Genomic DNA, 13,747 nt, shown 5'->3' on the forward strand with positions numbered 1-13,747 from the left:
GTTTTCCAAATTGTGTGCCTTCCCGTGTAGACATCTTATTCATCCAGATCTTTTATTTTGCCACAAGTTTTAATGAGGCTCCCATCCTCTTCTTCAGTTTCTCCTCTAGAATCCACAGTCTTGTGTTTTGAGCTTGTTTTCAGACAGATGTTAGAGCGATCATCACCAGTCTCCCAAAGACTTAGTTTAAAGTGCTCTTGATCCAATTCATCATGTTTTGGCCAAATACATGATCCCAGTCCATCTGTATCTAACAGTCCTTGTAAGAAGTGAAGACCATGTTCCCATCCACATCGTCTTCATAGCTGTTTGTTCACTTGCAAACTCTTTCTGTCTGCTCCTCTGTCTTTCACTGATAGAAGGGGCAAGAATGCTACCTGTGCCTTTAAGCCCTTCAACTTCTTTACCACAGTTTCCCTTCTGGCCAAAAGTGTTCTTTACAGTGTCATTGTTGACTGAAGAACTAGGTAGAGAAGGGTAGTGCTCCATGTCCTTGATAGAATCATAGAAGTATAGAATATAGAGTTGGAAGAGAACCTCAGGGGCCATCCAGTCCAATCCCCGTCTGCCCTGCACCCCCCTCAGATGGGTTTTGTTTAAACACCTTCATAGAAGGAGCTTACATTGGACTCCATGGCAGAGAGTTCCACTGCTGAACAGCTCTTCTTACAGTCAGGAAGTTCTTCCTCATGTTGAGTTGGAATCTCCTTTCCTGTCATTTGAATCCATGGTTACATTGAGTCCTAGTCTCCAAGGCATCAAGGAAGCCTGATTCCTCTTCCTCGTGGCATCCTTTCACATATTTATACATGGCTCTCATGTCTCCTCTCAACCTTCTGCAGTTAAATAGACCCAACCCTTTGAGATGCTGCTCAGAGGGATTCATGGTCTCCAGACCTTTGACCATTTCAGCCCCTCTTCTCTGGACACCTTCCAGCTTACAGTTAATGTCCCTCTTCCACTTCATCCCATTCATTAAATCCTGCTGAGCCACCCACTTAAGAAATGGCAGCCTATTGTTCATCACATGACGTAGGCTTTGGTAACAACAACAACAACAACAACAACAACAACAACAACTTTATTTTTATACTCCATCTCCTCGGAGGGACTTGGGGCAGCTAACATGGGGACAAGCTCAAACAAACATGGTTAAAATACCAAACTCTAAAATATAAAAACAACAGCAAACAAAAGAGCAACCATCAAAACAACAACCAATGATCTTGCAACAATAAACAGTTTCTGGGCATGGGTGGGCAGACTGGTGCAAGTGTAGGGTAGAGATATCTTGGGGTCAAAAAAGTGTTGCAAAGGGTTATCTTTTCAACATTTCCTAAGCTGGTTGGCAAGTGACTTTTTTGCAAATTATTCATATAGAGATGGGCAAAATGGCCAATTCTGTCATGTGATAGTATTCCTCATTCTCCCCTTTAAATGATACTGTTACGCAATTTGTGGGAGGAGCCGAAATGCCCCTTTGAGAAAAAAACTCCATCATTACCTGCAAGTGTTATTTCCGGTTTAATTGTGTAGCCCTTACTTTGAAAGTAATTGTTGTGCTCCAGCAACTTTGTTTTTGTGTCCACAAACTATGTTAAATTGGTGGAAACTCTACAAGATAATCAACCATTGAAAAACTAGAGCAAAAAGTGCAATAGCAGGATGATGTCTCTCCTGGAAAGACAAAGTGTTTGCAGTTTAGGAAACTTTTCCCATTCGTTCATGATAGAACCAATTAGGAAATGATGTTGACAACCCAGGAACAAAAATCATAGTCCAGGAGATGAGATGTTGCTTTTCACAAAGGAAATGGGGGCAGGGAGAGTGGATGGGAACAGCTCTCTGGAATGTGATGGCAAATCAACTGAGAACTCCTGAAAAAAAAGGGTTAGTTTGCTATTGTGTGACAGAAGTAGGAAAATCATCCATTTAATTTCATAACACAGTATGCCTGTGAGCTGCATGTAATCTACTCTTCCAAACACTTGGCATGCTCAGTGGGATGAAGTCTTGAATGGTGGGGCCCGGACTCAAACACAGGACTGTTATTCCAGGTGAGGAGGCCTGACTGAAGCAGAAGAGAGGGATACCATGACTTCTCTTGATATGGACACTAGACTCCTTTGGATGAGGTTAGGCAAATTGGCAGTGACGTCCCAATGTTTTCACTGGGGAGACAGCACAAGTGTGTGTCACTTGTTCCTGGTCTCTTATTATCTTCAGGAAGAGGGAGGAAGCCATTGCTTGGTTGGCGCAGTCCTGAATCCCTTGTGCATGGTCTGCTCCTGGCAGTGGCTTCCCTCATGATCAAGGCCTGTTCGTTTTCCTTGGCAATCTATTCTATTGTTGATTCTGCAACCTCCATCCTTCCTTCAGTCTGCCTAAGAGGCCTCGTGTTCTCTGATGCGCTGAAGAGTGTCAATGTGTTGCTGAAGCATGTTGACCTTTTCCGAGAGAGTCACCAGTCTGCACTTGCGGCATGTCTAGCCAGAGACATTTTACAACAAGGAAAAAGAAACCATTGCTGCACACACATTGCAGCAGGCGACCAATTCTTTGGCCTCTATACCTGACACACCAAATGCCTTTTCTTCTCCCCTCCTTGGTTATCTATCTCTGCTATGTGTTGCTCTGCTTCTGCTCCCACATCTGCAACGGATATGCATTCCTTGCCTTGGATCAATAGTATGGAATGGTCAACGTTGGAGACCTCCGCATCTGTGGCTACTGGTATTTTCAGAGATCTGACTGTAGTCAGGCAAGTGGAGTCTATAATATACCTGTGGAATGGTGTCCAGGTTTTGAGAAAGAACTAGTTCCTATTGACCAAGTGTGAAGGGTGCAATTAGCAAGCCTGATTTACAAGTGTTGAGTGGGATCCAACCATTAGCATAGAGTTTCTCAAACTGAGCTCCTCCAAGTGTTTTGGACTTTAGTTCCCACAGTTCCTAATAGCTGGGAAGCTGGCTGAAATTTCTGGGAGCTGAAGCCTAAAACATCTAGAGGAGAACAGTTTGAAAAAAACTGCATTAGCATATGAGTGACTAAGAAGATAGCAAGTCAGGAGTGAGAATCTGCTTAGAAGTAGCAAGGAGGGAACACCATTCAGACTCAGGAGAACTCCAGCCAACAACAACCAAGTGCCAGTTAACACCCCACAAATAGAGGATGCCTCCAGGCAACAGAGGCCAGGCTACCTCTATGCAGATACCTTCACTGATTAACTTTGCAAACTTCATGGCTGCTGAAATGCTAATTCAAGTTTGCTAATTGCAACATCCACACTTGCTTTAAATAGACAAGGGTTCTTTCTTCCACCCTAGACATTATTTCACAGGTGTGTGTGTGTGTATGTGCGTATATATGTGTGTGTGTGTATACTCGCTTCACTGCCAACAGAACCTTTGAAGATGCCATTAGCCACAGATGCAGGCAAAACATCAGGAGAGAATGCTGCTGGAACATGGCCAGACAGCCCAGAAAACTCACAGCAACCCAGCCAGGCCTTTGTTCCATTGAAGTGTTTATTGCCCGGAGATATACTTAGCCTGGGTGGCATTCACTGCCCCTTGATTGCTTTCTGCCTGAAGACCTCCTGTGTCTGGGTGGTGTTCATGAGACACTGTCTTGATTCTAGTGTTTTTCAAAGATCTACAGTATTATCCACATTGAAGTTCTTCCTCACAGAGAGAAACTGCTGTTTACAGAAGTGCAGACAGTCAAACAGGCAAAAACCCTGGATAGTTTTTTTTTATTGGAAGGAATTGAATACATGGATAGTGTAGAGTACTGAGAGGGAATGTATTTTTTATAATATCTAGATTGATGATTTGTAATCTCTAGATCTCTGGCTGTTTTGGACTTCAGCTCCCAGAAGGTTCAGCTGCTTTGGCAAATGATCAAGGATTCTGGGAGCCAAAGTGAAAAAAAAAGCACCTGGAGGACCAAAGTTTTGAGAAACCCTGGCGCAGAGCGCTGCTTCTTAATGTGTGGATCCTGGTCCCAAATGCAGTCCCCTGACTCAATGTTGAATACTAGGATACTGCCTAGACATTTACACGCATCTGTGATAGCAACACCGTGGAGCATTTACAGTGGGCTCTGCAAAAAAAAATGCTCCAGCTGTACTTCAACAACAAAAAAGGAAAATCAGACCGTTGAGCAAGCTTTGCATATGCTTTCATTATTCGCAGTATATTCCCGGGGTCAAGTAAATATTTCTTGGGCGGAAAGGGGTGATGAAGGGGTTTGTGAGTAGGAAATGGTTTAGGAAGCCCTGGTCGAGACCCCTCATGCCCTCTTTTTATTGGGAGTCCTTGGTGAGTTGGCTCTTCTTGCTTTTGTGTTGCTTAAGACGCAACAATTCCTTCTGCATCAGGTAATTGTTATTATAGAATTCCAAGGCATCTGAGATTCCTGAATATACATTTTGCCTGCAGAACAGACACGGGCAAACTTGGACCCTCCCTCCAGTTTTTTTGGAATTCAACTCCCACCATTCCTCACAGCCTCAGGCCTCTTCCTTTCCCCCCTCAGCCGCTTAGGTGGGAAAGGAAAAGGAAAAGGAAGGGGCCGAGGCTGTTAAGAATGGTGGGAGTAGAAGCCCAAAACACCCAGAGGGAGGGCCTAAGTTTGCCAATACCTGCGAAGAAGTGTGTGGTGCTCCCTTCCTCCAAAGGTCCTCAGTGCCACCCTTGGACTACTTCTCTGCACAGGTTGGTGCATCATTCCATTCACAGTTGTCGTTTTCTAGATACCGCATTTGGAATATTGCTTTTCTTTTGATGGCAGACTTGGGTCTGATGAGAGATGAGGGGAGGAGAGGGTGGCACAGAGCATGAGCTGGATTGTACACGCGAGAGGGCTGAGTGTGCGAGAGAGCGAACGCGGTATTGATACCTCTCCCTGTCAGCAAATTGATTAAAACAAGAAATTAAGACACACCATCAAGGCAGAGGTGGAGTTGCTGGAGGCGGGCGGGGTGTGGGATTCAGAGGAAAGCTGTCCAGAGGAGAAGAGGTGAATGGATCTCCAACCTGTACTCTTTCCTCCTAAAGCACTAAAGAGAACAAGAAGGTGCGGTGAGAGGTATTCTACCTGCTGCCAAGCGGCTGAAGGAGGGAAGGAGGCAGAGAAAGAGGAGAGAGCCAGAGGCTGCGGGTAGCTGCTGCTGCTGCTGCTAACACAACAAAATCTCCTGGAGCCGTTCCGCTGAAAGAAGCCAGCAGGTGCCTTATGCACACACATTGATTTAATTTGGGCTCATTCCTCTTGTCCTCTCCCTCACACCCGTTGTCTTTGTGCCCTCCCTGCACCTCCTGTGTTTGTGTGTGCTGCTGCACTTACTTGTGTGAAGGCATCTGTACCAACGCTGCCTGCTGTGCGGTGCCGCTTTCTGCCAATGTTGGCTGGTGTGAATGCAGGTTTTGCAACCCTTGGCATCCTGGAGGCATCTCTTTTGCAGGGAGAAAAGGATGCAAGGATTCGGGAACAGGAATCGCAAGCGGAGCTGGGATGCTTTTCTGAAATAGTTCAGAGAACAACATCGTGCTGAGATTTTCGGGAAGCCTTCCGATAATCTTCCCTTTCTTTATCCTTTCTTCAGAAGCAGCTGTTTTTTTTTTTTTTACTGTTGGTGTTAGATGCTGTTTTTCAAATATGGAAGTCCAGAGCTAATGAAACCGGAGACCCTGAGCCACATAGATATGAAGGGAGACGGTGGGATAGGATTGCCGTATTGATTGTTCTCTTTATTATAGGGCATCAAAAATAGCAATTAACATTTCACATTGCATAAATATGGTACCTCTACTACAGCAGATTGGAGAGAAGGTCAGAGCACTTCATTTATTTGAGGTCCCAGTTTGTTTACTCCTCTCCAAAAGAACCATTAAATGTGTGACATCTTGTGAAATTCGTGCTTTTCTATTTGGTGTTTTTCTTTCCTGAACTAAATAATCATCACATTCACATGAGTTTGTGAAGAGGGCCTCCCTTTAATTCATAGTCGTTCTGTTTCATCAAGGAAATCCGGGAGATGATTGGCATGGATGTGTATGAGTTTGGGGCTTTTTGGCAGTCTGTTGTGCAGAATTCCCCACTGATAGGATTGCATTGTTTTCCCAGAGCAGAGGACTGGAGTCCAGATGATTGTGGATGATTTTTTAAAAATTAATTAATACCTAATTAATTCCCAGGCTTCAACATGATACTAGGAGCCCCCGGTGGCGCAGTGGGTTAAAGCCCCGTGCCAACAGGACTGAAGACCGACAGGTCGCAGGTTCGAATCCGGGGAGAGGCGGATGAGCTCCCTCTATCAGCTCCAGCTCCTCATGCGGGGACATGAGAGAAGCCTTCCAAAAGGATGATAAAACATCAAATCATCTGGGCGTCCCGTGGGCAATGTCCTTGCAGACGGCCAATTCTTTCACAACAGGAGCGGCCGCTCCTGACATGACAAAAAATAATAATAATCATGGTACTAAGATATGAGATGAGCTCCACTGAGAGAGAGAGAGGCACTCCTGCCTGTAAACCTTTCTGGATAAAGAGCAGACTTATGGACGCTGGGTAATATATATGAGCAGAATTGAAGTCCAGGATCAGTGACATTTGACTGCTCACAGTTGAGTTGTGTGTGTGCTTCTTGCTTTCTTTCTGCTTGGTTCTTAGGAGTGAGAGGCCGAGATTGTTGATAGCTCCCATTTAATTAAAGACATTTGAGGCCAACTCTTCCCCAGCTACACACACACACACACACTTCTTATGTAGAGGCTTGCCTTTGTGAAAAGCCCTTCTTTACAGCAGGAACTGTGAAATACATCCTGTCAGAAGCAAAGGATTTTTTTTCTTCCCAGATGGGCTTATTTTTCCTTCTTAGCTCAGTTCTGCCGTATTTTTCCTTCTCAGCTCAGTTCTGCCGTAACTGTATTATTTTAAAGTAGCAGAAGCATTTCTGCCACAGGTGCGTTCATAATTTTTAATTGGAAAAGGCTTTGTGTTTGTTTTAAGTAAGGGAGGATCTCCTAAAGATTGTTTCCTAAAGTCCTTGCTTCCTTTCCCTTGCAACTCTCAGCTCTCCTGCCCGGCCCAAGAGGTGTTGATGGCCCATCCGGAGTGACGAGGAGGACCTGCGGGCACTCATGTTTAGAGGCGTGCGTCCATTTTCTGCACATGTATGTACGTGCCCAGAAGTGGCGTCATGTCGTCCTTTGGGAAGCTCACAGAGTACTTCAGCCTCAGGAAGTCCAGGAATGAATTGCGATCGGATCGACGAAGCGGCAGGAGGAGTGGCAGCTACTGCTGTAGCATCACCGAATGCAGGTAGTGGGAAGAGTGCCTTCTCCATCTAGACCAGGCATGGGCAAACTTCAGCCCTCCCTCCCTTCCTAACAACCTCGAGCCCTTTCCTTTCCTTTCCCCCTACGCTCGCTTAAGCGGAAAAGGGAAAGAAAAGGAAAGGGCCTGAGACTGTTAGGAATGGTGGGAGCTGAAGTCCAAAATAATATAAAATAATACACTTTATTTATATTCTGCCCTATCTCCTCAAGATGACTCAGAGCAGATTACAGTATGCATATACCGCAAACATTCAATGCCGTTATACAACTAACAAAGACAGACAGTACATAAACAAAGGTAAAGGCTTCCCATCTTTTTCTATCTCTGGCATCTGGAGGCTGTGCTCGACTCCAGCCACAATGTGTGTGTGTGTGTGTGTGTGTGTGTGCGTGCGTGCGCACACGCTGTCACTCCATCTTCCATGCTGAGGAGTTTTATTGTGCTTAAACATTCTCCCAATTGAATCACTAGTATGTCCTTATGGGCGCCTTTTATTACTTCCCCGCCAAAATGCTACCTATTAATCTACTCACATTGCTTTTTTCGAACTGCTAGGTGAGCAGAAGCTGAGCTGACGGTTGGAGGCTCACCCTGACCAATGCTTGAACTGTCGACCTTTCAATTGGCAAGATTTTCTACAGCTGGCAGTTTGACCCACTGTGCTAAAATGCCTGGTCTAGATGTCTGTCCATTTTTGTATGTGTGTGGGTAACATGGGAGAGGCAGTCCCTGAGGTACAAACATCCAACTCATAGTTAAGAACAAGAACTAGACAACAGGAAGTGAGGGAAATCTGACCCCCGGAAGGAAGGGAAATTCACTCCTGGAAGAGTTATTATCATGGAGAAAAGGGGCCGCCACTGAAGCTTATCTCCAATCCTTGTTTTCACAACAGGCCAAAATGTTCAAAATCCAGTCATCACAGGGACAGAAAGCAAGGTGAGGTTTTTGAACAGGGGCAGGCAGCAAAGGAAACACACAGAGTTACACTTTAAAAAGTGTATCTGTTCTGACTTACATATAAATTCAACTTAAGAACAAACCTGTAGAACCTCTCTTGCTCGTAACTTGAGGACTGCTTGCAGTTGTCATTGCCCAAGATAATAATGTGTAAAGACAGCAACTCTCACAAAACCAAACATCTCTAGATCTCTAGTACTGCATTGCATTTTCACATCTTCCTTTGGAGTCTGTCTTATGGCTTACTGGGACTGTTTTGATTGACTTTGACTTTTCTCCCCATTTTGGCTTTGTCTGGCTCCTTGACTGAGGAGAAAAAAAAAACCCAAATCGATGGTCATTTACACTGTCTATTGTGCCTTGGAGAAGAGACATAGTTTGGTGTCTTATGTCCACTGTCAGGCATTTACTCCACAAGTACATCAAACTGCTCTTCCAAGCAGGGGCGGCTCATCCATTACGCGAAGTAAGCGGTCGCAGAACACTTTTTTTTGCCAGGGGCGCAGATGTGCCTCTGTAAATGCCCCTCGACCGCCACTTGAGGAGCGCCCCCTCAGCTCACAACAGCCCCAGCAGTCCAGGGGGAGCCTTGGCTTTCTTGCCTCGCTGCCGGGCGATCCTCTTCCCAAAGGGGCCGGGCCCTTGAGCCTCGCCTAGCCCCTCTCGTTCCTGCTCCACCCGGCCACCGGGTGCGCGAGCAGAGCCGGCGCTCAATCATTCTCCACGTTTGATCCCTTCCCCATGACCGGCTCCCTTTCCCGATCCCCCGGCGCTCCACCCGCCTCCTCTCCTCTCCCCAATCCGTGGGTGGGCCAAGGGGCAGAGCCACCGCACCTAGCCCGCTTCGGGTCCGAAGGCGTGTTTGAAGACCCCAGTATGTGCACCAAAAGTCACCTTGTCTCCTGACTTTCTCTTCAGCCATTGGGACCAAGAGAGAGAGAGAGCCCCTCCGGCTGGAGATATCTCCCACCACCGCTCCCTCCTTTGTTTTTGCGCCTACCTTCAGGAAAGGTGGGCATCTCAACCCCCCCCCCCTCTCTCTCGGTCCCAATGGCTGAGGAGAAAGTCAGGAGAAGAGGTGACTTGGGTGCACATGCCGGGGTCTTCAGGCACGCCTCCGGACCCAAAGCGGGCCAGGCAAGGGTGCAAGTGCGGCAAGTGTAGTTACTGGGATGTATAGTTCACCTACAATCAAAGAGCATTCTGAACTCCACCAATGATGGAATTGAACCAAATATGGCACACAGATCTCCCACGATGAACAGAAAATATATATCAGTGATTGGTGGGAGGGGGGGGAATACTGTTTACTTACCTTTGAAAATTACCTAGGGCTGCCTCTGCTTCCAAGTGTAAGGTTCCTCTGTACAATCTTCTCTATCTGCTTTGGATTGATTCCCAAGAGATATGAAGCTTTAGAGCATTTTCTCAAACATATACAGTTCTCAAGCATGATAGTATAGCCAAACATGGCTTAATTTTTTTTCCACTTGCGACCTCTTTCAGTCCAATAATTTTTTATGTGAACCCAGGTAGATAGGTAGATAAAATAGGCATCAAAATCAAACATTTATGAGAATAAATCAGTATTTGCACAGCTTGTTAAACAGACAGATTTTCCTTTTTATGAAGTACAACTGAAGCATCTTCTGCAGTCCACTGTAAACATTACACAACATTCATGTAAATGCCTGAAAGAGCCATTAGGTGGCATGCTGCACACAATTTTCATGAACCCAACATTGAGCTAACTAGGAACCCCATTTGAGGCTGAGACCCACAGTTTAAGAAGCAGTGGTATAGAAGTCTAACAGGCTTAATAGTTAAGCTTAAATATGACTTTTGTTACAATAACACTATGTACGGTAACATATTTTTTGTTCCTGGGCTATCATAGAATTGGAGCCCCCAGTGGCGCAATGCATTAAAACTCTTGTGCCGGTAGGACTGAAGACCAACAGGTTGGAGGTCTGAATCTGGGTAGAGTGCAGATGAGCTCCCTCTGTCAGCACAGGCTCCCCATTGGCTTTTTTGCTGCCGCATGACATTGTTGGTTCATGTTTAACTTGTTCCCCACAAGCACTCCAAGATCTTTTTCACATGTACTGCTATTGAGCCAGGCCTCCCCCATTCTGTATCTTTGCATTTCATTTTTTTCTGTCCCTGTTGAACTTAATTTGGTTAGTTTTGGCTAATCATCTCTTTAATCTGTTAAGATCATTTTGAATTCTGCTCCTGTCTTCTGGAGTATTGGCTCTCCCTCCCAATATGTTCCCATCTGCAAACTTGATGATCTTGCCTTCTAATCCTTCATCTAAGCCATTAATAAAGCTGTTGAACAGAACCGGGCCCAGGACGGAGCCCTGCTTCTGGCACTCCACTTGTCACTTCTTTCCAGGATGAAGAGGAAGCACTGGGGAGAATCGCCCTCTGGGTTCATTCACTTAACCAATTACAGATCCACCTGACCATAGTGCTGTCTAATCCACATTGGACTAGCTTGTTTGCCAGAAGGTCATGGGGGACCTTGTTAAAGGAAGGCCTTCCTGAAATCCAGATATGCTCGATCCATGGCATTCCCTGCATCTACCCAGCTTGTGACTCTATCGAAAAAAGAGATCAGATTAGTCTGGCATGACCTGCTTTTGATAAATCCATGTTGACTATTAGCAATAACTGCATTACTTTGTAAGTGTTTGCAGACCACTTCCTTAACAATCTTTTCCGAAATCTTGCCTGGTATTGATGTGAGGCTGACAAGACAGTAATTTTTGAGTTGTGCTTTTTTGTCCCTTCTTGAAGTTAGATAGGGACCACATTTGCTCTCCTCCAATCTTCTGGGCCTTGTCCTGTTCTCCAAGAACTCTCAAAGATGATTGCCCATGGTTCTGAAATGACTTCCGCTAGTTCCTTCAAATCCTTTGTCAACTCTACTCACGGAGGCATCATTTCCTAATTGGTTCTGTCATAAAAACTTGGAGAAAGTTTATTAAATTGCCCAAACTTTATTTTTGCGGGAATATCAATGAATACCTCTCTCATCGAGTCAACCAATTCAACTGAGTTTGTGGCAGCCACAAAAACTAAGTTGCTGGAGTATAAGAACTACTTTAGAAGTAAGTACAGCACAATTAAAGAGGAAATAACAGTTTCAAACCAGAAACAGAAAAAAAATTACAAGAATTCGTTACATAGTGTAATAATCATAACAACAACAACAGGAATAATAAATAATAATACGAATTTTATTTCTTATCTCCTCTCCTTGTGGTTGGAAGCAAGTTACAACATGGCTTATACATACATACATACATAGATGCATATATACATTACACACACACACACACACTTTATTTATATTCAGCCTTATCTACCTGAGGGGTCTCAGAGCGGATTTTAGAGTATTTATATGGCAAACATTCAGTGCCATTATACAAGTAACAACAAAGACATACAGTACACAGACAGAGGTAAAAGCTTCTCCCTTTTCATCTCCGGCATCTGGAGGCTGTGCTCAACTCCGGCCGTAAGGAGGTGATCTTGGTCCATTTTCCATGCTGAGGAGCTTGTTGTTCATGGACGCCTTCCTGATCTAATTGCCGGCATGTCTGCATGGGTGCCTTTTTACCTCCCCACCAAAGCGGTACCTATTGATCTACTCACATTTTTGTTTTCGAAATGCTAGGTAGGCAGAAGCTAGGGCTAACAGTGAGAGCTGGGCCAGCTTTCTGCCGGAAGAGATAGATCTTCAGGTGTGTTTTACATTCTGATAATTCATTTAGCTGTTATTGGATCTCTGCTATGGGATATACCAGCCATGGGCAAACTTCGGTCCTCCAGGTGCTTTGGACTTCAACTCCCACAATTCCCTACAGTCTCGGGCCCCTTCCTTTTCTTCTCCTTTCCCACTCAAGTAGCTGAGGGGGAAACGGAAAGGGCCTGAAGCCGTTAGGAATTGTGGGAGTTGAAGTTCAAAACACTTGGAGGGAGGGCCAAAGTTTCCCCATGTCTGGGAGATACACTCCAATATCCTCTTTTTTTTGGCCTTACAGTTTTAATAATGTGCAACTGATTTTTGTTTCCCGGTTCCTGTAAAATAGTGTGTGGAAAATGTATCTTATAGGCCAAAAATGAAAGAATGAATATATATTGACATTCCTCCAATATAGCCCCCAATTTTCAGAGAACTCCAGCAAATGTAACTGGAAGCAACCACGGGGGCAGATTTCCACTGATTTCCAGGCAGTTCTCTGCCTTAGCTATAAAATATAGATTCCTAAATAAACCACTAAACAAAATATGCTCTATTTTAGCAGCTGCTGTGGCAGTATCAAGGGAAGTAATGGCATTTTGCTTGGGTTGCTTGGCTGAGTGGCTTAGACTTTGCATATTAAAGTACAAGGAGCTTTAACTTTGCTCTTTGAGGTTTTTCCTCCTCAGTAGTTGCTTCCTATTTTTCTGTCATTCATTTTTAATCTGCAGCAAAACATTTTTAGGATGGGTTACAGGATACCAGCCTTAAAATGCTACAACCCCTTCAAATATAGCCTGATTTCTTTGGCGTTTGGGATCCTTTTGCCCAATGCTGGTCCCACGGCAGTCCAAAATGAGTGAATGAATTCTGTTATTATGGTCACAGACCAAGAATATAAAACTTTAATATATTAAAAAGAGAGAGTCTTTTTTAAGTGTTAACATTGAGACCAAAAATTTACAACATTAAAAACAGAAAGTCCATAATAAGGAGTCGACTTCAAGGATACCAACCATCCATCTTGCCCTTGGTTGGCCCCTCTTCTTTTTTCCTTCCATTTTCCCCAGCATCATACTCTTCTCCAAGCTTTCCTGTCTTCTCATTATGTGGCCAGAGTACTTAATCTTTGCCTCTACTATTCTTCCCTCCAATGAGCAGTCGGGCTTTATTTCCTGAAGTATGGACTGGTTGGATCTTCTCGCTGTCCAAGGCACTCTCAGCACTTTCCTCCAACACCACAGTTCAAAAGCATCTCTCTTCCTTCGCTCAGCCTTCCCTAAGATCCAGCTCTCACATCCATAGGTGACTACGGGGAATACCATTGCTTTAACTATGCAGATCTTTGTTGCCAGTGTGATGTCTCTACTCTTCACTATTTTATCAAGATTGGTCATTGCTCTCCTCCCAAGAAGTAAGCGTCTCCTGATTTCCTGGCTGCAATCTGCGTCTGCAGTAATCTTTGCACCTAGAAATACAAAGTCTGTCACGGCCTCCACATTTTCTCCTTCTATTTCCCAGTTGTCAATTACTCTTGTTTTTTTTTTATGTTTAACTGCAACCCAGCTTTTGTGCTTTCTTCTTTCACCTTGATTAGAAGGCTCCTCAGCTCGTCCTCACTTTTGGCCATCAAAGTGGTGTCATCTGCATATCTAAGGTTGTTAATGTTTCTTCCAGCAATTTTCACCCCAG

At 44.7% G+C, this 13,747-nt stretch overlaps 1 protein-coding gene across 4 annotated transcripts in view; it reads left to right on the forward strand.

Moving 5' to 3' along the window:
* The window catches only part of LOC132781758 (ankyrin repeat and fibronectin type-III domain-containing protein 1-like), a 343,353-nt gene that overhangs the window by 34,071 nt on the left and 295,535 nt on the right, over nt 1-13,747 (forward strand). For 2 of the 4 annotated variants that reach the window (XM_060786193.2, XM_060786191.2), the window contains exon 2: nt 7,079-7,326. In XM_060786193.2, coding sequence (XP_060642176.2) covers nt 7,181-7,326 — 146 coding nt within the window. In that variant the 5' untranslated portion in view covers nt 7,079-7,180. Of the gene's footprint in view, nt 1-4,575; nt 4,719-5,060; nt 5,232-7,078; nt 7,327-13,747 lie in introns of those variants that run through there. The other 2 variants (XM_060786190.2, XM_060786192.2) reach the window with 2 other exon arrangements.

This window comes from Anolis sagrei, chromosome X (assembly GCF_037176765.1).
Source record: "Anolis sagrei isolate rAnoSag1 chromosome X, rAnoSag1.mat, whole genome shotgun sequence".
Classification (NCBI taxonomy): Eukaryota; Metazoa; Chordata; class Lepidosauria; order Squamata; family Dactyloidae; genus Anolis; species Anolis sagrei.